Raw genomic sequence first — 25,229 nt, 5'->3', positions numbered from 1 at the left:
TTTAGAACACCTTTTTAATGGCCTGGGAAAATGCTTATAATGAAATGTTAGGGAAAATAAGCAAGATTCCAGTTGCTACTATACTATGTCACTTATAAAAATCATATGCGTATACAAGGACAAAAATCTGTGGGTATCTGGAATCTGGGATTTGGGGGGTATTTCTAGCTCCTCCTTTCTACTTTTCTGTATTTTTGAATTACTTATAATTGGCATGAGATAAGTATTTAAGCAATAACGTTGGAAAGATGGATTTGGGAAAGGAACTCTTTTTTAGGGGTCCCAGAAGTCATAGCATGCTGGTGTGGCTCTTGTGGTCTAACACGTGGGAGGAGACAGGAAGGAGATACCAGCCTCTCTGGTAATGGAGATTGGCTGTTTGGCTAGTGGAGGATGGGATTTTAAAGAGCAGTACAACTGTGGAGAGCCTGACCTTTAAAGAAAAAGGGAGTACTTGGTAATATTGATGCATTGGTGCTTTGAACGTGGCAGCCTTCCTCTGGGAGGGTCACTGTGCTGGGCTAATAAGCTAGTCCAGCATCTAGAGCAATTTGTGCTCCTGATTCTTCCTCAGCTTTTGTTTCTTAAACACTCAAGCCTTGCTCAGGTGCTGAGACATGTTTATTTACCCCCTGCTCCCCCACCCTCTTCTATATAAAATACAATTGTAAGATTAACTGAGACCCTCTGTGCGTACCTCAGTGATATCCTACGTGAATAGCTTTAAGAATTGAGGTTCTGTGCCATTATAAGAAAAAATTAACATCCAGTATCTCGCCTGTACCATAAAATCTACGTAAAAGGCCCAGTGATCTTCCTAAAGAGACCACAGATTTCAGCATTCATAAACAAGAAAACATTTCCTTCGGTTATTTCTGGAAATTCCTTCCAAACATCTGCGTTTTCTTCGAACTTAAGTAGCTTCCCACCTCCTTCCCCTAAGATCTGTTGCCACTCTGTGGGAGAGTAAACTTCATAGCCAGTTTAAAACAAACAAACAAACAAACAAACAAACAAACCCAAAGCAAAACCCTGCACTAGCAGTCTATCTTCATCCCTCTCCAAATTTCTAATTTCCTGCACTTAAAAAAAAAAAAAGTCCTAAGCTATCCTGTGTTTCAAAGATCTTAGGATCTAAATGGAGAGATTGGACGACTTTGAAAACCTAACCAAACCTAAGATTGTGTATTTATTATTTTCTGGTTATTAAAATATCCACCTTCCCAACTAAGGAAGGCTGGGTGGCAGGAGGGACCGTGGAGGCGTGGGGGAGAAGTGCGAAGAGAAGAAATCCCAGCTCTGCCTGAAGACTGCGTGAGAAAGAGCCCGACTCCTCCAGCAGCTCCAGGCCGTGTTTTGCAGGCGGCCGCATCTGCCTCCCCTGTCTCTCTTACCTCCTTGATGTTCGGCACTATTTGTGGCCGGCGTGGTGGAAGGACACAGTGAGGTTCTCACCCCCGCCCCCCCGCCCCCCGCTCCCATCCCCAGTTCCATCAAAGCGAACCCGGGCCAGCGCAAGGATCTCCGAGTTGCGAGTGTGCTGAGGCTGGGACTGTCACTCATTCTCCGATCAGCGCGTGAACGCAGCTCGGCAAGCCGCTGGCAGGAAACAATTCTGCAAAAATAATCATACTCAGCCTGGCAATTGTCTGCCCCTAGGTCTGTGGCTCTGCCGCCGTCCACACTCTCTGCAAGGGGGGGGGGGCACAGAATTTACCGCGGCAAGAACGTCCCTCCCAGCCAGCAGATTACAATGCTGCAAACTAAGGATCTCATCTGGACTTTGTTTTTCCTGGGAACTGCAGGTACATTTTGAAATTATGATTATTCTCAGTCTGATGTACTGATCGCCCCTTCCCCCCTCCTCCTCCCACGAGGACACTGGTATTTGGGGTGGCTTTACGTGGAATGCTAAGGGTGGTCATTGTCGTTGAGCCGAGGAAGGAGCGCATAGCCCTTGCTGCCCCGCCGAGCCCTGCGCTCTCCGGGGCTGCGCCGGACCGGGGCTGCCTACCAGCGCCGCGAGCCCCTGACGCGCCACCGGCGTGCCCGCCCTTCCCACTTTGTGTGCCCGCAACGCGGGAGCCGAGCCGCCTGCTCCCGGGGACAGGGACGCTCCCGGGGACGCTGTGGCCGCACCGGTGCTGGGCAGCGCTCCTTCCCAAAGCGGGCGGCGGGGCGGGGTTGCCGCGGCTCGGAGGTGCTGCTGCGCGGGCTCAGGTTCCGCGGGGTAGGGGCTCGTGAGCCCCGGTCCCGGGAAGAGTGAACAATAAGGCCGGGGCGGCTGCCCCATCGTTATTTCCCTGGGTCTAATAAAGTGGGGCTCGCCGCCGTCGCGCCCAGCCCCCCCCCCCCCTCCTGCCCGGACTGAATAACGGTTTGCAAAATGAGGCGAAAATGGGCAGAATCTCAGGGCTGTGTGGCCGTTCTTGCACCCCCGTCGATATGACGTTAGTTTTTCATTTGCCAAATCGCTGGTTACTTGCAAAGCCTGCTCTCGGCCGGGAGCACGGAGGGATGGGAGGGCCGAGCGCCGCGTTTTGACAGGAGGAAGTGCGGAGGGGCGGAGGGCGAGGAGGGCGTGATCGGGCTGCCTGGTGTGTGTGTGCGCGTGTGTGTGCGCGCGCGTGTGCCTTCACACTCACCGCGAGCCCCGTGTTGCACGGTGCGCGAGAAGAATGGCAGGTAGCCACCCGCAGCACCTCGCCTAGCCTCCTTTCTTTGGGCGAGGTTCCTGAATCTAGCAAAGTGTGAACAATAGGGAGCTGAGGAGGAGATAATCGAGGGATGCTGCCGCGCGGGTGGCGGGGGCTGTGCCGCCGCCCAGAAAACCTCTGTGGCCGGCCGGGAGGGAGGTTCATTTCATTTAGGGTATTTCCACCCCGGCCTCCCCGGGAGATTCTTCTGTGCTCGCCCAACGTCCCCTCCAGCTGCTCTCCACACCCCACCCCACCCAGGGATTTGCGCTCTGGCATGGATGGTCGGGAAGGAGGAAGAAATGGATCAGGCGCCTCAGAGAGCTGGGTGGGGTGGGCGCACATTCCGGGAGGGGGGCGTGTGCCGGGAAGCGCCCGGAGAGAGCAGAGCAGAGGGGACGGTGAGTCCCGGCGGCCGCTGCCAGGTGCCGTCTCTGCTACCCTAGACGGCGGAGCCCGGGTGGGGGAGCGCTCGGGGCGGGCCCTCCCCGGGCGGCACGGGAGTAGCCCCGGCCACCGCCTCCAGCCAACTCGGGTCCCTTTCCCATGGCGACCAATCAGAGCGAGGCTGGCTGGGCGGGAAGCCGTGAGAGGCTTTTATTGCGGCGCGGGTGGCGGCCCAGAGCTGCCAGGACCGTCTCCCGGTGTTCCAGCCTAACGGTCTTGCTCGCCCCCCCGCCAGGAGAAACCCCGCCCCGCAGCCCGGAGGGAAGAAGATGGAGCCCAGGTGCCCCCAGGAGGTCCGGCCCGCCCATGCTCGCCCACTCGAGCCTCTGTCACGCAGCCCCGGGGCGTCCCTTCCGCCCCCCAGCGTGCACACTCTGACCGTGTCTTCCCGGACCGAGCTTGTAGCCTGGGAGGGCGCAGTGGCTGGGAGCACCGACTCGCGCGTGCGCCGACCGGCCTGCTGCGGGCCGGGGGCGAGGCTGGGGGTGGGGCCGAGGGGGGTTGAGGGGACCCTCAGCCGCCGGGCGGCCCGCGCCGCGGCAGGTCGCTGGTCCCTCCGCCACCTGGCCGGGGCCGCACCCGGCTTGCCCTTTTCTGTGGTGCCGGCTGGTCTCCGCGCGTGCCCTCCTCCCCTCGAGGTGGGGGCGTGGTCATGAAGACCGGCTCTTTGGGGGGCCTTTGGGAGGGATCGCGGGCCAACCTTTCCACCACCGTGAAGGGTGTAACCTTCCGTGTTGGGATGTGCGGGCAGGCGCAGGCTCGTACCCGTCAAGGGAGTCCCGGATTGGGATGCGGTGGCTGACCAGGCAAGGGTGGCATTCTGATCAGTGTTCCCTGGAGGGAAAGCGGCCTCAGTCCCGCCCTAGGACTGTAAGGATGGGGACAAGGCAGAACACTAAACGCACACAAGCTTGCCTAACAAAAGAAAGAAGTTGAACGGTTTTCCAAAGAGAAATCATTTTCCCTTAAAATATTGATAATTCCACAGTTAAAAAAAAATCGAAGCCTTCAAATCAAAGGGTCAGGGTGAAAATAAAAACAGTATTATATATACGTACGCACATATATGTAAATGTGTATACGTAGTAATAATTATTATAATAGTAACATAATTATTATTTTTTCCTCAAATGTATTTTCAGGGACAGTGGTAGTTCAGTCTCCGCGCTCTACACAGTGCGTATGAAAATTTAAATACAACGTATGCTACCCTTAACACCAAAGGAAATCAGTCCTGCAGCCTGTCTCATTTTGGTCTCTTTTGCTCTTTCCGAATAAGGTGAAAGCTTGCGGAATCACACAGCAAATTTGAGTTTATTCTAACAGCAGTTCTGGATGTTTTGTGGAAAAATTGAATGATTTGGAATGGTTGAGTCGTGTTTATCTGGCAATTTTACAATCCTCTTCCAATTTTACTTGCTAGAGTAGAGGAATGAATAGGACTGACTGGTTTTCTAACAAGGTAGCACCGATTAAGAACAAAGGACACCTTTGCTACCTCACAGAAGCCAGCTAGTAGGTATATGAGTACATACAACATCCCTCACTAAATGAATCGTCAAGGTGTGTTTCAGTCAGGTTTGCTGTGAGTACAATTATGCCGAGCTATATGATTTTTGTTGATTTTTATTTGAAGGTCAGAAAGGTGTGTTTCTGAACAAAATGCAACTGAATATAATATAGTTGTACTGAAGAATGTGGAAGAAGTTGCACGACTCTATCCCAAAACCAGAAAGTTAATTTTTCTTTCGACAAATATTAGCATAGATTAAAGTACTGGAAATAACTCCGAATTTGTTTAAAATTTAACACAGGTAGACACAAAAAGAATATAACGCAGACAGTGTGGAAGTGTGGCCTGTCCTTTATTTAATAGTTTTTGAGTTACTATTCCTGCTGTGAAGGTTCTAAAGATCTACCAATCATGTTGCTTTCATTAGTCCAAAAATTTACATTTTTTTAAAGTCACTTTTTCAAGAAGCTTCCCCCTTCTTCCCTCAACAGATTGAATTTGTTGACTTTTTTCCCAGGTATGTTTCCTCAGGATCTACTTTTTTAGAAGTAATACTGGAATAGCAGAAAATAGCAGAGTATAATCTTGTTCAATAAAGGAGGTTTATCCGAGTCTCTTTGCTAATTGTTTAAACTAAGGATTTGTTGACCTAACTGGTGAACTGTCTCTTGAGCTTGATAGTACAAGAATTAAGGCAGTAATTGTTTGCAAACCCCCCACCAAACCCAAAAATTATGGTATGGGTGTGGTCTTAGCAAGGGCTGTGGGTGCTTACTCAAGGCGACAGATCAGAGGGAGCAGTTAGTCACATGAAAACCGGTAATTCTAAGAGTTTTGCATAGTGCTTCTCTTTGGAGTCCATTCATCATTAATCGAGTTCCTCAGATAGGTAATATGTAGTTTAATGTAAGTAATCTGTATCTATATTTTTCTGTCACAGGGAACAAGGTCTTAATTGCCTCTCAAAATAAATAGCACCATTTTCTCATTCAAAACCTAATCTTTACACATGACAGATGTTTTTGTTTGCTATGGAACTTGGTTTCTTAAATTATAGACGGCATCTTATAAACTTTACACTGCTTGAAATATGAAATATGGACTTGGGAATTTCTGATCCAACCACTTAATTTTTTAAGGTGACAAAGCCTCTACTTAATAGGAGTTTGATGAATTCCCCATATTTACGTCTTCAGTGTTAAAGCACCGTGGCTGCCCTCCAGACAGAAAGTGACTTCAATGCTACTGGCAGACCTCCAAAGATATTTTACAGACAGTCCTTCCTGTCTTTGTGCGAAATGAGTGATTGACTACCTGTTGCTAAAGAACAGTATGGACTTTCCCTGCCAATCTTGGGTTTGTGGTGATGGAGAGCAGAAGCAGTCGGCAGGGTGGAGAGAGATGGGGTCCCACCTGCCACTGCCAGTCTTCTGGGAACAGGCAGCCTGAGAGGAGACAAAGGCATGCAGAAAAGGCTCTCTGGTACTGTTTAAGTATTGAGTCTTAGAGCCCACAGATATTTCATGGTGTCAGGATAAATATTTTAATGTCACTTCCATAACTGATAACTCCTCAGTGTAGTGTTCTGACAAATGTATAAGCTAAGAAACATCTGGATCTTTAAAAGAAAGGGCAGCAAATTACAAACAGCATTTTACTAGTACTTAAAAATGGGTCCAAATCAGACAAGATTGGAACCATGAATCAACTGGCTATGTAGTAATAATGAGTACCTGAGTTTTGAAATAAAAAAGACTAAGGTTAAGGTTCCTTGAGTTAAAAAGAGGAGAAATGAGTAAAATTCAGAAGAGAGTTTCATACATGTCTTGAAATAGGTCTCTGAGCAATAGTGTAAGAGACGCCCTCTTAGGAAGAGGGGGATGCCCAGGGACCCCTCTGAATCCTACGGAGTAGGTGTCTACGAGGCCCAGAGTTTTTTCCTACGAGGAAACAACCGTAGTGAAACAGTCATTGATAATACAGGTCGACGTGCTTACTACAGTAGGGCAACAACATCCAGAAGTCCATCTGAAGGTCGCAGTCATGTCACGTTTAGCCCTTTTTGTTATCAGTACTAACTCTCGGTGCCAACCCTTAAAACCATTCACTGATGTAAAGGGATGTAAATTATTTGGCGTTGCTAGTGGTGTCATTATGCCCTTTCATTTCGCACTTTTGAAATGCTGTCTGTCTGCTGAAGATGCTCATTAGGGTCATTGCCTTTTGATGTTGGTCTGTGTGCCAAATGGCAGCCTTTCTGGCAGTTTCCATACATTACAGTTAAGGCGCTTTTAGGCCTTGTCTACACGCAGCCACTGATTTAACTGTTTTCAGCTAGGATGACACACTTCTACCTTCCTGCACTATTAATTTAGCTTCCGGTTGGAGCAGTTGGAGACCAAAACGCGACTACACTGAAAAGATAAGCCCTTTGCTCTGTTTTGTGTATGTGTGTTTTTTTTGCGGGGGGAGAAAAGGTTTTAATGTACCTATTGTGCATTCTTTTTCTGTCAGATGTATGTAAATATGTTTTCCTTTGAATTCAAAGACCACATCGCTGATAGGACTTGAAAGGCTTCTTTCTATTCCATTCTGTATTCTCACCCAGGACTTTCTGATTGGTAGCTGCCAACACTGGCCTGTTTTCTGTCGGTGTCATCCTTGAGATAACATGTGACAGGCCTTGGTATCTGATTACCTCATCCTTTAGGAATATCTATAGTAATGTCACAGCACTTGAGATTGTGTTACATTAGGTATTCCCTCCAACCGTTGATCAAATATATTAATTGAGTTCCAGTTCTGTGGGGAATTTCAAAGGACTGAGATGGAATACTTTCTGCTGGCAAGAAACCTAGAGGGTAGGATCACATAGAGTTTAAGAGGGAGCGGCCCACAACCCCAGGTTGAAAGCCCAGCTGTGCATATCCCTTATTTGCCGTCCGATTTGGGGCAAGCCCTATAGCTTCCCTAAGTTTCAGCTTTCTCTTCTGCAAAATGGCAAAATTAGCAGTGCCCCCATGTTAGAGTGGTGAATATATTAGAGATCACAGGACTTCAGTGCGTGTGAGCCATGTTTATCGATGAGAAAGAGAGGTGTATATGGATCTAGAAAAACATAATATTCAGATATAGTGCTCTTTCCATGGCCCAAAGAAGGATATTATGAGAACATGACTTCTTCAGTGACTAGAGCTTGACTTTAAAAAATCTTGAATATGCCTGCACTGTCATGTTGCTTGTGAATATGTTAGAGAGAAAAGTGATTCTCCTTATAAGGCTGAAAGCCATCAGCACAAAGGTTGATGTGGGTTTCATGGTGCCTGAAGGATGTGCAATTTTGAAGGCCCCGTTTAAGGAAAATAAAAAACTCTTCCACAAAATTTAGTGACCATGAGAACATGTTGGCTTTGGGGCGCCTGGGTGGCTCAGTCGGTTGAGCATCCGACTTCAGCTCAGGTCATGATCTCGCGGTCTGTGAGTTCGAACCCTGCATCGGACTCTGTGCTGACAGCTCAGAGCCTAGAGCCTGCTTCAGATTCTGTGTCTCCCTCTCTTTTGACCCTCCCCCCATTCATGCTCTGTCTCTCTCTCTCTCAAAAATAAACATTAAAAAAAAAATTAAACAAAAACATGTCGGCAGGTCCCCATGCCACACAGCCTTGGAAGGAGCCCATGTAATGTGGGGGCCCTGCAGACGTCTGCCCTAGTGCCAGCAACTGTGTTTCGGTCTGCTTGAGTCCACTTGCTTCAGAAATAGGTTGACTGCTCCGGTTTGTCAAGCACGTGTCTCCTAAAGGTTGTTTGTGTAGTGCTTTGAAGATCAGAGTCATACATCAAAATCAAAATTGTTTTTAGAAAGAAGAAGCCATTTGACCTCTTTATTTTACAGAAAATCTTAAGTGAGACTTGAGTTGATTTAATATTTCTCCCTGCTTATATTTTTGTAAATTACTATCTGGAATAAAATAAAGTAATTGCTATTATTATGCAAATGAGTCAGACATAAATGCCCTACTGGCAGGGCAGGAAGTATTTTTGCCAACTAAAGACATATGCTGTGTTGGAAAAGAGACTCAGATTTTGTGTTAACTATCTACAAGGAGAGAAACTGCATCGATAATCCCGGTAATTATGTCTTAATCATCATCGTACAGTCCCAGACTTTTGCTCTGCATTCTATCATCCAGTCTTCATATCATTTGTTCACGGAAGATTTATTGAGTGCGGTGTTCTGGGAATGCCGTGGTAAACATACATTGTCTCTGTCTTCATGGAACTTCCAGTTGAAGTGTGGAGGAATACAGACATTAAACCAGTAACATACATGTAATATTTATAATCCCATATTCTGGTAAAAAAAAAAAAAATAAGGACGGGAACAGGATACTCTAAAAGATTATTGCAGGGATCCCACCTTTGTGTGGTTGGGGTGGGGTGAAGAGGTGACATTTACAAAACTCTGTGAAATAAGAACAGATGGTATTCTCATTTGAGACCTGGTTGATTGACTACTTAATTCAACAAACAGTGAATCACAACACACATTCGTAAATTCCATTTAATTCAGCAAACTTTCCTGAAATCTTGACAAGGCCAAGTTGCTTCCAGATTGTTTTGGGTTTCAGATTATAAGGTCAAGGAAGCTATGCTTCTGCCTCTGGAGTTCACCATGTAGTGTGGGAGACAGACATGCCATCCTTATAAATAGAGACATGAATTACACACCATTGGAGCACAGGGAAGAAAGCCATTAACTCTGCTTCGGACCCCCTTAAGCTGGGCCTGGGCCTCCAGTCCCTGGAGCAGGAAGCAGAAGTGATTCAGGTGGTGGAGAGATGAATGCATAGGGTGATGCTGAGGGAACAGCATGGGGGTGCTTGGGGAGAAGTGGCCCAATATTAGGGGGGGGAGAAAAGTTCTGTGAGGCCAGATTGTGTCAGGTCTTGAAATAGAAGCTGAGGCCGTGAAAATCTTAAGTAGTTTACAGGGATGAAGCTGGGACCATACGTGCATAGTTGACTCCATCTTCTCATGTTCTGAAGTGAGGACCATCTGAATACACACAGCATCAGGATGTGAATTTGCTTGGCGTCTGCCAGAAGTGAGGGAGTGGTGACTGGGGGGAGGGGCAAACCAAGAGCTTTGGGTCTGACAAGTCTAGTTTGAGTGCCCTCATTGTAAGTGACATTCTGTACCTTGCTGCACTTCTGGGCCTGGCTCCCTCTGTCTGTAGAATGGGGATCATGACACCTCCGTTGTGGATTTTGGTGAGCTTAAATAAAATCTCATATGTAAAACAAGTTAGGCACTCAATATGTGCTTTTCAAAAGTTCATCTTGAGCGGAGGTTTTCTTTGAAATGTTTAGGAAATATGTGTACTGTGAATATGATGTGCAGAGTTCTGTCCTGGAGGCTGAGGGGGAAAACAAGAATACCATACCAGTCCTACAGAAGCTTTCAGATGGTTGGGGAGGAAACACTTAGTTCAGACAGTTAGAAAATCATGAACGGGACTGTATGAATCATTGCCAAAAAGAAGGAGGCAAATACTAATTGTGAGAATTGTTAAGAAAGACAAAAATCGTCTCATCATCTCGGTTCGTTTTAATGTCCAGAAGAAGGTGTGGACAAGCTGGTATTTGATGTGGACCCTCATGGGCATAAGGACAGATAAGGAGAGAGAGGACCCATTTCTCTGTAGGACAGCATGGGTCTAGCTAGAGAATCGGTCTTCAAGATCATTGAAAGCAGACTGGAGATTGGGCCAGGTCTTATTAAAATCTTAAACGCTAGACAAAGGAGAGGGATGTTGGAGAAATCATTTCCTAAAATATTTAAGGTTATATTCCATGATAACACTTGAACATCTGCTGTTCTAGGCTCTGTGTTTGATGCTAGCTTTGAATTAATAGAGAAATAGGAGGAAACTGGTAGGGATCACTGCAGTACTTGGAGGGGGTGTTAGTTTCTGTAGCTGGACCAAATAGTGTTAGGAAAAGGATTTTTGCTACACAAAAATCAAGTTTTATAAAATTTTATAAAAATCAAATTTTTATGTTCCAGAGGGGCTTGTTAAAGGAATCCAACCGTGATACAGTTTGTAAAACAGATAATCTTAGGAAGTACACTTGTAGTGGTTTGGGATAAGGATAAAAAAGGCACACAGCTGAGAGGTTAGAGATGACAAATGACTCATCTGGGGTAGATGATAGATCCAAAATGGTAGGTGACTGGGAGAGAGAAAACTTTTTAAGTTGCAAACCCAAGGGAATAAAATCATGGAGCTGTCAGCAGGATGGGGAAATTGAGAAAAGGCGTTACCTTGAATGAAAAATAGACCTCAGTTCTACATAGATTAGGTTTTAGAAAAAAAAAAATTGGGCGTCCTGGTATCTTAACTTCTAGGTCAGTATTTTCAACTGTGAGTGGTAAAATCTATTCAAATAGACTTCCACCAGCATTGAAAAACCAGGAAAGGAAGGATGGAAGGAAGGGAAAAATAGAGGAAAGAGGGAATGGGAGGGAATGGAATGGAATGGAATGGAATGGAATGGAATGGAATGGAATGGAAAAGAGAGTATGTATCTTTGTAGCAAGGGTAAGTATTTTGTGAAACTTTTCTTGACCCAGTTGTGATGGAAAACATATCTAATTATGGCTCAGATAAAAAATAATGTCATAGATAGAGGAATATAGGATTAGACAGAGGCTAAGCCATTCTGTGGGGCAGAGAGGGTATAGGGCAGATACCTAATGGTTTAAGGGCATAGGGAGCAGCAGTGACAGCAGAAATACTTGCTGGGCATCTATGCAGTCTTTTAGCTGCAGGTGTACAACAGAGCTCCAAAAACTCAACAGTACAATATTTTGTTAGCCTACTATCTAGTGGAGAATGAAAAGGCAACTGGGAGTACCAGGTAGCATCTAAAGGCAGATATGTGGCTAAGATTTCAGAGGCAGAGGAAAAATTACCTGGGCGCTAGGGCGGTTGGAGAATTTTTCCCAGTATAGTGACAGCTGGAGGCTTTGTAGTCAGGATTTTGCTTTACATCTAGGAAGCATAGATGAGGTAGGTGATGTGTTGCATGTTTGGGAGGAAGATGCAGGAGCCCAGCTGGGAGCGGGGTACCAGGAAGACTGAGGGATCATCGTAGTCTGTATTTGTATTCCTTTCCAGTGGAGAGAAGACCTCATAGATTACAATCAGTGTATTGTGCAATCTTCATTACACCCGGAAATATTTATGTTGTAGTTTTTATGTAGCATTTAGAATGGCATCTTGTCCATAATTTGGAAAGTGATATTGAAAAAAAGGGGGTGGGGACCAGAGCCTAGTGGTGTGAACACCTGGTAGAGAAGAATAAAGTGGACAAAAGTTGGAAACAAATGGTGTATATAATACTGATTTTGTTTTTTAAAAAAATGTCTGTCATTCACTAAGACTGTAAGAAGACACCTTTTTTTGTACCATCTGAGTTTTCTCTAATGAGCATACATTGTTTTGTATTCAGATTGTAAAATAAATACTGTATTAAAAAGTGGGCGGTGGTCATTAAAAGTGGATATGTGTGTAAGAAAGATGAGGCACAAGTGGAAAACTGGGGGTTTGAATCAGAGGAGAGTGGGGATCTTAGAGAAGTTTAGTTGGGTAGTGAAATTCACATTCTCAGAGCCAAAGACAGAGGAGGAGTGGATAGCCAGGGTATTTGACCACAAAGAAGGAAGGATGGGGTGTTGGGGTGGGGAAAGGCTTCAGACTGGGGGGCCATCTGGGCACAAGGGAAAAAAGCCAGGTCACGAACAAACCTTTCACAGGACAACGGGATGGGGTCACCTGAGAAGAAGAGGATAATGTTAGAGGGTTTTCTCCCCACTGGTTTCATCTATCATGGTAGGTGATAATTTTTAGACACCATTTTATTTTCTCGCACCATTGCCCATGATATCTGTACCTTTGTTCTATACCTTTAAAAAAGGTTTGTTGATAGCAAAACCTTTTGAAGTTTGTTCAGTTTGTCACAAATTGGCTGCATTGTTTTTGTGAGGTTGGCAAAAGAGGGGACATGGGCGTGACTGACTCCTGATGTTCTTTTATTCATACTGCGTCTCCGAGTGTCCGTTTCATCGGTGTGAGATGCTGCCAGTTGCTAGTGAAGCTGCAGTTGCTGTATGAGAATTGGATTCAGGGTGCAACATGGAAGCTTAAAGACCTGCTGTCAGGAGCACGAGGAGATGCAAATCCAGCACAAGCTCTTTGATCTGAGTTATAATTACACATTATCTTCCTTTCTTAATTTAGTATCTCCTTGTAGTGTTATAGAGCGGCACATACTGTAGGGGGAGCCTCAGGGGCCTTTGACATCAAACTTGGCACTTTGCACCCTGGGTCTTCTGCTTTCTGTGACCTTGAGCCAGTTATTTAATCTCTCCACTGCTCAGTTTATTTCTCTGTGAAACAGGAATAATAATACCCGCCTAATAGGGTTATTGTGAGGATGAAATGAGGTAATTTATGCAACTGTCTGGCACAGAGTAAGCTCAGTAATTTTTTCCCATTTTCCTTCTTTCTGTTAAAGTTCACAGTGAAGGGGTGTACAATTAGTGTTGGATTTAAGTATTGATTATAATTAGAATCACATTTTTTCCCATTTAGTTTTCATTCTCTGAGAGTTCAGGATCACCATGAATTGCAACTGAGTTAGAAACACCATGGCTGATTGCTTAGCTGTTTGTTTCAACTCCTTTGGAAGCAAAGTCTGGTAGATCTTGGTTTTGAAAAAAGTAGAATTTAAAAAAACAACTTGGCTTATATAGGTTCTCCTTTCTATTTGCATAGGGTTAATTTTAAACCTGTCAATTCACCATAATAGTAGAGCCATAAAATTTAGTGTACTTAAATAAATGGTTGCTGCTAAAGATCATATTGGTGACACGTCATTAATCTGGAAGTCATTTGTCTGGCATCCTTAAATCTTTGGAACATGAAGCATGAAGAATAAGGGAAAAAAAGAAGAAGTAAGAGAAAGATGCCTCTGGATAGCCAAAATAGATATCCCAAAGCCCATGCATTTAATTGTATGCACTTGACCCATAGGGGAAGTCCTTTAGCCTTTTTTTTCCCCAGAAAGAGTGCATATATTCTTAGTTAATTTCCTAGCTTCTACCACATTTAGAAGGGCTCTGAGATTCAAACTAGAATCAAGGAAACATGACTATTAGGTATATTGGTAGTATACTAGTAGGAAGATGTAGTAACTTGAATGGATGGAAAAATTATGAAAAACAGATTCAAGAACACAAAGTTCTATACATGACAAAGTTCCGAGGGAATGTCTGTAACATAGTGCAGCATAAATAATGGGTGTTCATTATTAAGCCTCATTTGGAAGAGCCAACTATTGGCCTATTCAAGCAGTAGGCAAAACTTATATGGATTAGTTTTTGGAGCATGTGTCTTTCATATTCAGCTCTGTCCTACGTAATGAAGGAGGTATGATTTCAAGGAGTCTCTGTATAGTTGCAAACATGAAACAGACATAGATGTAGGTACCACTCTCTTCACCAGTGGTAAGTTGGAATGAAAGGTAATATAATTAATGTTACTCACATGGAAAAAGCGTCATGAGACATTCTAATCCCCAATGATTTAGGACAAAGGATATTTCATATTTCATTCCTATAGAGTGACCTTGTTATATATAGCCTCTCAGCTCTGCTTGAATTCCACAGCTATTTACTTACCATTAAGAGAAGTTGTGTCAGCCAGCGTCCCTCTCTCTTCTCCGTTACGTTATAGTACGTATGTATTGGGATTAAAGATCCTAACTATTCAAGCAATTAGAATTCATTGGTTGTAATTCCTCCCTTTCTTAAATTTAATTTTTATTCTTGGCAAAATGACATGTGCACATTGTTTAAGAAGTTAAGTCATTTTATAAAACATGAAACATTAGTCCCCTGCCTCAACCCTTACTACCCTTTCTTAACCCCTCCGTTATCCTTCCTGTTTCTGATTTTGCCTTCCCTGAAGCATCCACTTTCTATTCATTTAGTTGTTTCTACCTTTTTTAATGTCCATATTTATACTTTCTTACTTTGTCAGTTTCAGGCATTATTTATTGACTTTATTCTCTGTGGGTTTAGTATTCGTACAATACTCTCTGCCCCCTTACTTCCTTTACCTTGGCCTCCCAATATAACAATTTTTCCATTTTTGATTTAAACAATATTTAATGTTTACATTATTATGACCATGTAAATATTATTCACAGCTGAGCAATTATATGATTTTATTTCATTTCTTATATAATGTACTGTCTTTCTTGAAGTTTATGATGGCCTTAGTTTTTCTTTGCTTAGTTTTCTATATACCTATCACTAATTCATTATCCACCTCTCAGACTGACATGTAAATTCCCTGTCAATATGTTCAAATGTGGCTATTTTCTTTCATCTTCAGAGGGCATATATCCTAGACCTTATTCTCATTCTTCACTTTTGACTGTTGGTGATCTATGCTTGCAGCAGTTAATTTATATTTGCCTCATATACAGTTCTCCAGGTTGGAAATTGCTGTCTCCAAGGATTTGGAAGGTATTGCTCCTTCAAAACTTTTGTTTTCTAGCTTTCATTGTTGCATTTGTGACATCTAATGCTTTCTGATTTGTAATGTTTTGTACAAAAATTATTTATTTCTCATCTAGAAGATCTTAGGATCTTCCCTTTGTTACAGTATTCTGAAATTTCACAATGCTGTACTTTGTTGTAGGTCTGCTTTTATTTATGGGAGGTAGGTTCTCAGTGGGCCATTTTGGTCTGGAAATTCATGTTTTTCTGTGCTAGGAAATGTTCCTGCATTATTTACTTGGTATTTTCATATCTCTGTTTTTTCTCTTTTCTCTGGAGCTCTTATTCAGAAGTTAGATTGCTCCTCTAATTTTTTTTTCCTTTTGTCTTCTCTCTCCTACATTCATTTCTTTGTCCTTGAAACTCTCCACCTTTTACTTTCTGGGAAGTTTTGTCAGCTTCTTGCCAAATTGGATTTTCTATCTTGCTAACATGTTTTTAATTTCTAAGAATTCTGTTTTATTGTCTGACTGTCTTTTTGGTAGTTTCCTCTTCTTGTTTCTTGGTACAATATCTTTTATATTTCTGAGTATTTTAGAAAAATTTTCTTGTAATGCCTGGGTGGCTCAGTCAGTTAAGCCACCACCAACTCTTGGTTTGGGCTGAGGTCACGATCTCACGGTTTCGTAAGTTCAAGCCCCATGTCGGGCTCTGCCCTGGCAGCATAGAGCCTGCTTGGGATTCTCTGTCTCCTTTCTCTCTGCCCCTCTCCCACTTGCAATATCTCTGCCTCTCTCAAAATAAACTTAGAAAAATTTTCTTGTATCCTGTGTTATCTCTTTATCCTCTGAATTCCCCTTTATCATCTTTTAATATCTCCTCTTGTGTTTCATACTGTTTCATTTTATTTCTCAAATTACAATGGTCCTTAGCCACTTATTAGTAATTGGGAGTGAGACAGTGAGAAGCTCTGGGAAGTCTCTGTGTGGGTGGGCTTCACTGCAGGTTGATACAATGGGTGGGAAACGTCCACATCCATTCACTAGTACATGCATTTTCTCTTGGGCTGATCAGTTTAAGAGAGTCCAGTATTTTGCAGCCCATGAGCTAAAGATCTAACTATTGTTTTTCTCTGAGCTGAATGATTTGAGAGTATTTTACCCACTAGTCAAGATTTCTTTGAATCCCTCTATTTTTAGTGGGGGCACTTCTGCTGTCAACAATGCCTGGCATTCCCCAAGAGCAAATTCCCTGGGATTTAACCTCTCCAGCTAATAAACATTCAGTCCTCCTGGACTGAAGAAGAATTCAGCATGGGAGAAGAGATACAGGGCCCTCAGCCTCCTGCAGCTTATAGTTGTGTGCATGTGTGTTGGGTTGATGTTAGTGGTATGAGAAGGGTTGTTGGCTTGAATTTTGAAGCAGCATGCGAGAACCTTCTGATGACCTCTTTGGAGGATCACAATTGCTACAAGCCAGAGCACACATTTGAAATCTCTCATCTCACATGTTCTAATAGGGCATTTTTGAGATTTAAGAATGCCAGCAGAACTTTTTTTTAAATGTTTATTTATTTTTTAATTTTTTTTAACATTTATTCATTTTTGAGAGATAGAGACGAAGCATGAGTGGGGGAGGAGGCAGAGAGAGGGAGACACAGAATCTGAAGCAGGCTCCAGGCTCTGATCTGTCAGCACAGAGCCCAGCACGGAGCTTGAACCCACAATGCATGAGCTCATGATCTGAGCTGAAGTTGGACACTTAACTGACTGAGCCACCCAGGCACCCTGAAGCTTACAGAATTCTTAAAGGAAAAGGTTAATGTTCCAGGGGTGCATCAAAAGCAAAGACCTAAGAAGATGAATGTTGGAGGGAATTGACAATCCAGGGAGTTAGGGCCAGTTGTGAGGAGGTTGTTCTGTTTGAAGAACCTTTCCTCAACTAAGAAGTCCTCAAAGATTCCAGGGTGGCCTGAGACTCCACATCTCTTGGATACAAAGACAGGGCTTGGCAGTGATGCTGTGAACCAGAATAAGAGCAGTTTCATGAACACATTTGCAAATGGCTGTGTCCCAGCCTTGTTGGGTAGCAGGAACATTTATTAGAAACATTCATTTAATCCAATATTTATGGAATAACTCCAGTGTTCCATGTAGTTGGGCGGCAAGTTGGAGATACAAGATGAATGTATTTGGTAGCTTTGTAAAAAATTCTAGACCACTTTCTAAATTGTTTTTGGTTACATTTGTAATATTTATTCCTTTGGAATGACACCAGAGACAACCTTGAAATGTCAGAAAAAGATAACTAAGAATTATTTATTCCTTTCTCCGATTTTCCCCTTTTGTGTATGTAAGTTAAAGTTATGCATGACATGTTTAAAATTTAAAATTTTCATTAAAGAAAACCATCTGTCATAATGAAGCAAAAAAGGGACATCGTGTGGTATTCTTTGAAGATAAGAGATTGAAAATGAGTCCGTTAACTGCCCTAGATTACAATTTGAGGTCATTTTGAGCTAAATTGGCTTTGGAATCAGAATTTAAATTATTGGTCAGACTCAATTAAGATAACTGGTCATGTAGACAGTTCATTCCCCTTCCTCCCTTCTCATAAAAGGAACATTTTTATTGTTATAAATACTTCTTCACAGCTAAGTTAGATACAGGGATATTTTTTAGAAGATAAATATTTTGCACATTAATTTATTTGGGTATCTACGTGTATTTTGTGTCTAAACCAGAAACCCGTATAATCATTTATTATTTGGTCTTCTAGAGATATTCATGACAGATCCTTTTGAAGTCACTGGGGTGTAAATCAATACATTATTCTATGTTATATTTCTGCTGCCCTGTGCAATATTAAGAGAATAACTATCACAAAGTCAGACAGTTAAATTACTTTAATTTAAATACAATAACAATAAATGTGTAGTGGGGGGATATTTTAAGGAAACAACATTTATAAACATGTGTAATTATCTCAACAGCCTGTGTATACGTTTCTAAATAGTAAGCTTTTTGTTTGTGATAAGTAAGTTTAAAATTATATTCTCTTTTAATGAACTCAGTGTGAGAGATTTAAAATGATGAACTCCATTGTTAACTTAGACTTCACTTTCATCTGTTTTGCTTGTTTATAGACCAGAACAAATAAATCAGTTCTTTTTCTTTTTTGTTACACATTCATTTAGAATTTAAAAGTTTTTACAAAAGAGAATAATGTAAACCTTCAGTGAATGTGGTGGTGATACCTGTGGGGCTGGTTATGTATCTGATGCTGTTTGGAGAATCCAGCTGTGTAAGTGACTTGCACTGGTTGGACCCTGGAACTTGACAAGGAAACTCAAACACCTTGAGTGATTTACTGATGTCCCTGAAATGATGGGGGAAACTGATGGTGTGCAGATGTCACAGGCAGCTCCTCATTAGCAGACAGAGTCACTTGTCCTGGGGGTTGGGGCTGTTCGCAAGAAGATGGGTTTGATTTAGGCCATAATCACTATATTGGGATGCCTGGGTGGTGCATTCAGTTAAGCATCTGCCTCTTGATTTTGGCTCAGGTCATGATCTCACGGTTCATAAGATTGAGCCCCACCTCAGGCTCTGTACTAACAAGGTGGGACCTACTTGTGATTCTCTCTCTCCCTCTCTCTGCCCCTCCCCCCTCTCAAAATAAATAAATAACCTTTTTTTTTAAATGCCATAATCACTGTTGACCTACATCTCTTCTTAAAATATTTTCACTGTAATTAAATTTGAAGTCGTCTTATCTGTATCTGACTTCAGACCTTAAAAAGTATCTCTATATGGGCGGTGCCTGGGTGGCTCAGTCAGTTAAATGTCCAACCCTTGATTTTGGCTCAGGTCATGATCTCACGGTTTTGTAGGTTTGAGCCCCGCATCGGGTTCTCTGCTGTCAATGTGGAACCTGCTTAGGATTCTCTCTCCCTTGCTCTGCCCCTCCCATGCTTGAGTGTGCATGTGCGTTTTCTTTCTCTCTCTCTCTCTCTCTCTCTCTCTCTCAAGATAAATAAATAAAAATTTTAAAAAGGATTGCTCTAGGAGATGTTTTTAAAGGAACATAAAAACCAAATTTACATTTTAACATTTAAAACATGGATTAAAAAAATTCATATCCAGAGCAAAACAATTGAGTCATTGATGATTGTTGTTGTTGTTTAAGACAATAGATGGAAATGTCCTGTAGTATGATTAGAATCTCTTCATAACCCTCTGTAGGTGGACATAGGCAAAAACAAAAATAATGTGACAAGCAAGGTGTTTATTAAGGCAGCTCTAATGACCTATCCGGTAGGTTTGCATTTTCTTGGAAATTTCAGTAAAAAATCACCAAGGAACCATGCAACTGGAAATGCTTCTTAAGTTATTATCTTAAGATTAAGGTCACATGGACATAATTTGTAGTGCAAATATTCCATTTCCTTTTTTTAAATTTTTTTTTTAAATGTTTACTTATTTATTTTTGAGAGAGAGTGGGGAAGGGGCAGAGAGAGCAGTAGAGAGATTCCCAACACAGGGCTCAGGGCCTCCCACTCAGGAACCCTGAGATCATGACCTGAGCCAAAATCAAGAGTCCAGTGCTTAATGGACTGAGCCACCCAGGGGCCCAAAATTCCATTTTCTTTGTAGCATTATTTTGCTAAATGGATTTCAGTTAATTTTCTCCAAAAACATAGTTTTTGTTGAATTTAACAATAATTTGGAAAGCCACAAGGTTTATAAAGGTACATATGAGCTGGATGGAGTACCATAACAATGTAATTTCTTAGTCTTATTTTGGAATTGATAGTAAATCTTAAAAATGACGAGCTTTCTAAAGGTACACGCCAGACGGATCATTCTCTGTTGAAAAATGAAGTGCAGTTTCTTAAAAAGAAAGTAGAGCTTAAATCCTGTCTCATACAAGTTGAGTTTCCTAGATTTGGGGAAAAAATTAATGTATTAGAATCTGTAGTTGACCATAGCTTTAAATATGACACAAAGGGTTTAAAAATCTAACTTGTCATTGTTTACAAAATATTGGCAAACTAGAGCTAACGCCTTGGTGTTATTGTGTAATCTTCTGTTGAAAAATAAACAGTGGAAATAATTGTAGAACCTCTGGGTTTAGCAAAGCTTGTTGGTGGTTCTTCACATCCTACTAAAAAAGCAGGCTGTGTTTGCATACTAATCACTCTGTGAAAGGAAGCCTGCCTTATTTGCATTGTGCGGGCACTGAGAAGTCCAATGGTGCGCCTGAGAAAAAAAATGGGGGGATTGTAATTGTTGTTCTCAAAAGGGTTTTTATTCCATTCAAGTGGAAACGCTGAATGCTGGAGAATTAGTGCAGTGTTTGGTGGGAGAAGAGTCCCTTTCGGCCACTGTAATCCTGTGGTGCGATCCCAGTGAGTCAGGATCCTGACCACTAGCTAGGGTGAAGAAGAAAGTGCCTGGTCTCTCTCAGAGGCCTCTGCATCCCATAGAGATCTCTAATTTTGTAGGACCTCTGCTGGTTTTGCATCCAAAAGAGTTAAGTTGTAATTCTGGCAATACATGCAGTGTTGGAAGTCTCAGGAGACCTCAACGTGAATCAAAAAAATCTGAATTTCAGTAGGCTATGTCTTAGTGGGGAGGCACGATACACACCTAAGTAAATGATGTGGTAGTTCTTTTTTTTTTGAGAAAATATTTTATTTAGTTAATGCCTTGCAGGGAGCATTTGCACCCTCCCCCAATTGATTTTAAATGATATATTTGAAATAACCTGAATAATAACAGCTCCCCCTTTTTTTGCTTCATTGTATTTTAAGACTCATTGGTTGAATATGAACATTGAGCATAAACAGTAGAAATGTTCTTAATGTTACTGAGGCTTTCTTTTCCTAAGATCTGACAGGATAAGAGACCTACTTTCAACATGTGCGTCTTCTACCATGTAGGACACATGTTCAAGAAGCCTTTTTCTGATCTTGTAATCCTAACCGCTTCTCTAGCTGGCACAGCCATGCGAGCTATTATAGTTTCCAGACCCCCAACATGGACATTAGTTGGATGGGAAGTAAATTACTTGGTACTGCTCTAATAACCCTTCCGTGTTTTCAGCATCTTTCACAGATTTCTGCACAGTATACAGTGTTTGCAATTAGACTTCAAATTTTACAAGGGAGGGAATATGCCATTATCTGTGTACACGTGTTTTGACACAACGATTGTGTGTAATCACGGAGACAAAGCCTATTGTTCTAAATGATTTTGTTAGATATTAGAATGTAGCCTACTGATTTAAAAGGTTGTACACAGATTTTACTAAACACCACTTGGCTTAGGTAGGTGTGGATTTGGTTGTTTGACGGTCAAACACAGATCCTTGGATTGATCACCATTTGTATTTTATTTGAATTGGTTTCTGAAATAATCATGCGTAGAAAACTGTGTTTAACTTGGGCTTACATGAGTATTCCATAGATGTAGTGTGTATTTGAGTTGTAGTTGTAAAGAATAGAAGTAGCCAAGATGTAGTTTGAAAAAGTAGGACAGCAGAAGTTAGACTAATAGAAGGGAACAAAGAAAAACACACCATGGTTTCTGCCATTCATAAAAGACCCTACATAGATTTCATAGAAAATTTTCTTCCAAAATAAATACATTAATGAAATGCTTCCCCATAAGTTTTGTTGTAGGCATAATTTTTAGAGTTTATAGTTAATAATTTAAATTTGAACTCTTTAATAAAATATGAAATGCATTACACATTTATAGGATTGCATAGATTTCATAAGTATGAAAAATTATTTACCAACAAAAACAGCTGGTATCAAAAACTGCATGATCATCTCAATAAAGGCGGAAAAGCATTTGATAAAATGCAATGTTCTTTCATGATAAAAACACTCAACAAACTAGGAATAGGGAGGACTTCTTCAATCTGATAAAGGGTATCTATGAAAACCCAGAGCTAAGATATACAATGGCCAATAAGCACAGGAAAAGATGCTCCACGTTACTACCTGTTGGGGAAATACAGATCAAAACATCGGTGACTCATTGGTTGGTAATATAGCACTTCACCCTCACTACAATGGCCATAATCAAAGAGACAGATAATAACAAGTGTCGCCAATGGTGTGAAAATATTGGAACCCTCATACACTGCTGGTAGGAAAGGAAATGGTTCTGCTTCTCTGGAAAAGAGCCTGGCAGATCTTAAACAGCATTATCATATGAACCATCAATTTCATTCCTCCACGTGTGAAAGCATATATCTCTATAAAAACTTGTACACGAATGTTCATAGCAGCATTAAGAACAGGGCGCCTGGGTGGCACAGTCAGTTAAGTGTCCAACTTTGGCTCGGGTCATGATCTTGCGGTTCGTGAGTTCAAGTCCCGCATCAGGCTCTGTGCTGAGAGCTCAGAGCCTGGAGCCTGCTTTGCATTCTGTGTCTCCCTCTCTGTCTGCCCCTCCCCTGCTTGTGCTGTGTGCCTCTCTCTCAAAAATAGATAAACATCAAAAAAATAAAAAAAAGAATAGTCAGAAAATAGAACCAACCCAAGTGTCCATTGACTGATGAATGGATACACAAAATGTGGTGTGTGTCCATCCAATGAAATACTATTCAGAAGTAAAAAGGATGGAGTACCAATATGTGCCACAACATGGGTGAACCTTGAAAACATTGTAAGTAAAGTAAAGTAAAGTAAAGAAGCTAGTCACAAAAGGCCACATATCGTATGACTCCATTTATATGAAATGTGCAGAATAGAAAAATCCATAGAGACAGAAAATGGATTGGTGTTTACCTAAGGCTAGGGGATTGGTGGGAGATGGAAAATGACTGCTAATGAGTGAGGGATTTCTTTTTGGGGTGATGAAATGTATCAAAATAGATTGTGGTGATGGTTGTGTTACTCTGAGAATCTACTAGAAATCATTGAATTGTGCACTTTAAATGGGTTATTTGTATGGTATGTGAATTATATTTTGATAAAGCCCCCCCCCCCCCAGCTAGTATATACTGTCATTTGGAAAGAAATAAGCAAACCATAGATTTTTTTTCACAGTGGAATCTCTGAAAGCCAAAATTTAATTTGTTAAAATTAATTATAATTATTTTGAAAGATGGAACAGAAGATGGTATAAAATGCAGATCTGTGACATTAACACCAACTATCACCCAACACATTTGTCGATGATATACCATGAGATCCCATGTATAACAGCCAAAACTTTGCTTTATTCTTTAATAAAGTTTAGTTGCCTATTTAGATGTAACTCTTTATTTTTCAAAGAAATAGGCCCTGTTAAAGTTAGCTTCCTGACAGGGAAGAAGGGGAAGGGTCATATGAGAAGCTTCTGGGGGACTGTGACAATATGTTCTTGAATTAGAAGGTGGGTACTTGGCGTTTCTCAGATTAATTCATTAAGGCATGTATATCATGTTATGCATTATTCTATATGTGCTAATTTCATAATGAAAAGATTTAAAATCGATGTGATCCCTTTCCTTGAGACATTTGGAGTCAAAGAAAATGTTGAATATGGTATTTAGTAGTGTTTTAATGATGAAAAGAACATATTTGCACCATAATTTTGTTAAACTAAATAGATGAAACTTCCTTTGGAGAGCCCACTGTAGTCTGGCCTTGAAATTTTATGCCAGTGAAGTTTTGTTTTCAGACTTGCTTGAGCTTTTATACAACATAGGCTTGGTTGATGGCGGGGTATGTGAGCTGAGAGATGCCAGAATGGATTTTATTCTTTTGAACAATTCAGAATCGTGGTAATTTTTGCCCTCTTGGTGCATAGCAGGTGCTGTGGGAGACCCGAGAGTGTCCAGAAGGGCTTGAACAGTTTCTTCTCTTCCAGCAAGAGTAGGTAAAGGAGAGAGAGAAAGGGCAGAGTTGGCATGTGCAGAGGCAAAGCCATCGGTAAATCACAGGGATTCACCATAGTCAGAACATAGGAGAGGAGGGAGGGAAAGGAGGAATGGGAGACAGAGGGCCAGACCACGAACAGTCTTAATAGCTGGGCTAAGGCTTTGAGTGATTCTCAAGGGAGAGAGTCCATGGTGAGGGGTTGAGGGGAAGCAACACATCTGGGTCTTAAAGTAAGCATGAGATTTTTATATTTATCACAAACAGCATAAGGGCTTCTCAGAAGTCTAAACATAGAATTACGATATGACCCACCAATTCCACAACTAGGCATACGCCCATCTACCCCAAAGAGTTGAGAACAGGAACTCAAACAGATACATGTACACCTGTGTTCCTAGCAGCCAACGGTCCTGTTATTCACAGTCACCGAAAGGTAGAAACAACCCCAGTGTCCATCAACAGATGAGTGGATAAACAAAATGTGACATGTATGTATGGTGGAATATTAGCCCCGAAAAGAGATGAAGTAGCTACAACATGGATGGACTTTGAAAACATTATGCCGAGTGAGAGAAGTCCAACACAAAAGGACAAATATTGTACAATTCCACTTATGCAACATTTCTAGAATAGGCAGTCTCTTAAGACAGACAGTAGTTCCTGCCCTTGACAGACAGCAGAATGAAGAAGCTGGGGGTAGAGGGAGCTACTGCCTAAATGGGTAAAGAACTTCTATTTGGGGTGATGAAAAGTTTTGGAAATAGATAGTAGTGTTGGTTGTGCAACACTGAATATAATTAATTCCACTGAATCATACACTTAAAATGATGAAAACAGCAAGTTTTAGGTTATATATTTACTTCAGTTTGGACAAAAAAAAAAGAAAAAGAAAAAGAAAGGGGCATGTGATAGTGAAAGTTGCCCTGGGAGGTCCTTGGAGGAGTCAAGCCAAGAAGAGTCGGTGACTAGTGCATGGTGCAGGAGGCCCTGGAAGCTGGAAGGAAGGTGGGGAGGGCAAGGAGAAGTCAGGGTGGGTAGGGACCTGCAGAGAGGGAAGGAATGGATCAGGGTGGGAGGGGGCTGGAAGCAGTGAGGGCAGTATGCCCACGGATGAGCATCAGGA

The 25,229-nt window shown here is 42.1% G+C and overlaps 1 protein-coding gene across 23 annotated transcripts in view; it reads left to right on the top strand.

Moving 5' to 3' along the window:
• Positions 1–1,468: 1,468 nt before the first annotated feature.
• Positions 1,469–25,229, top strand: part of NCAM1 (neural cell adhesion molecule 1) — a 317,572-nt gene continuing 293,811 nt past the window's right edge. For 6 of the 23 annotated variants that reach the window (XM_060604749.3, XM_060604748.3, XM_060604745.3 and 3 more), the window contains exon 1: positions 1,479–1,805. In XM_060604749.3, coding sequence (XP_060460732.2) covers positions 1,754–1,805 — 52 coding nt within the window. In that variant the 5' untranslated portion in view covers positions 1,479–1,753. Of the gene's footprint in view, positions 1,806–25,229 lie in introns of all 23 variants that reach the window. The other 17 variants (XM_060604746.3, XM_060604743.3, XM_060604751.3 and 14 more) reach the window with 9 other exon arrangements.

This window comes from Panthera onca, chromosome D1 (genome assembly GCF_046562875.1).
Source record: "Panthera onca isolate mPanOnc1 chromosome D1, mPanOnc1 haplotype 2, whole genome shotgun sequence".
NCBI classification, from domain to species: Eukaryota; Metazoa; Chordata; class Mammalia; order Carnivora; family Felidae; genus Panthera; species Panthera onca.
Note: the sequence above shows the minus strand (reverse complement) of the source record. Positions and strands in the feature narration are given on the sequence as shown.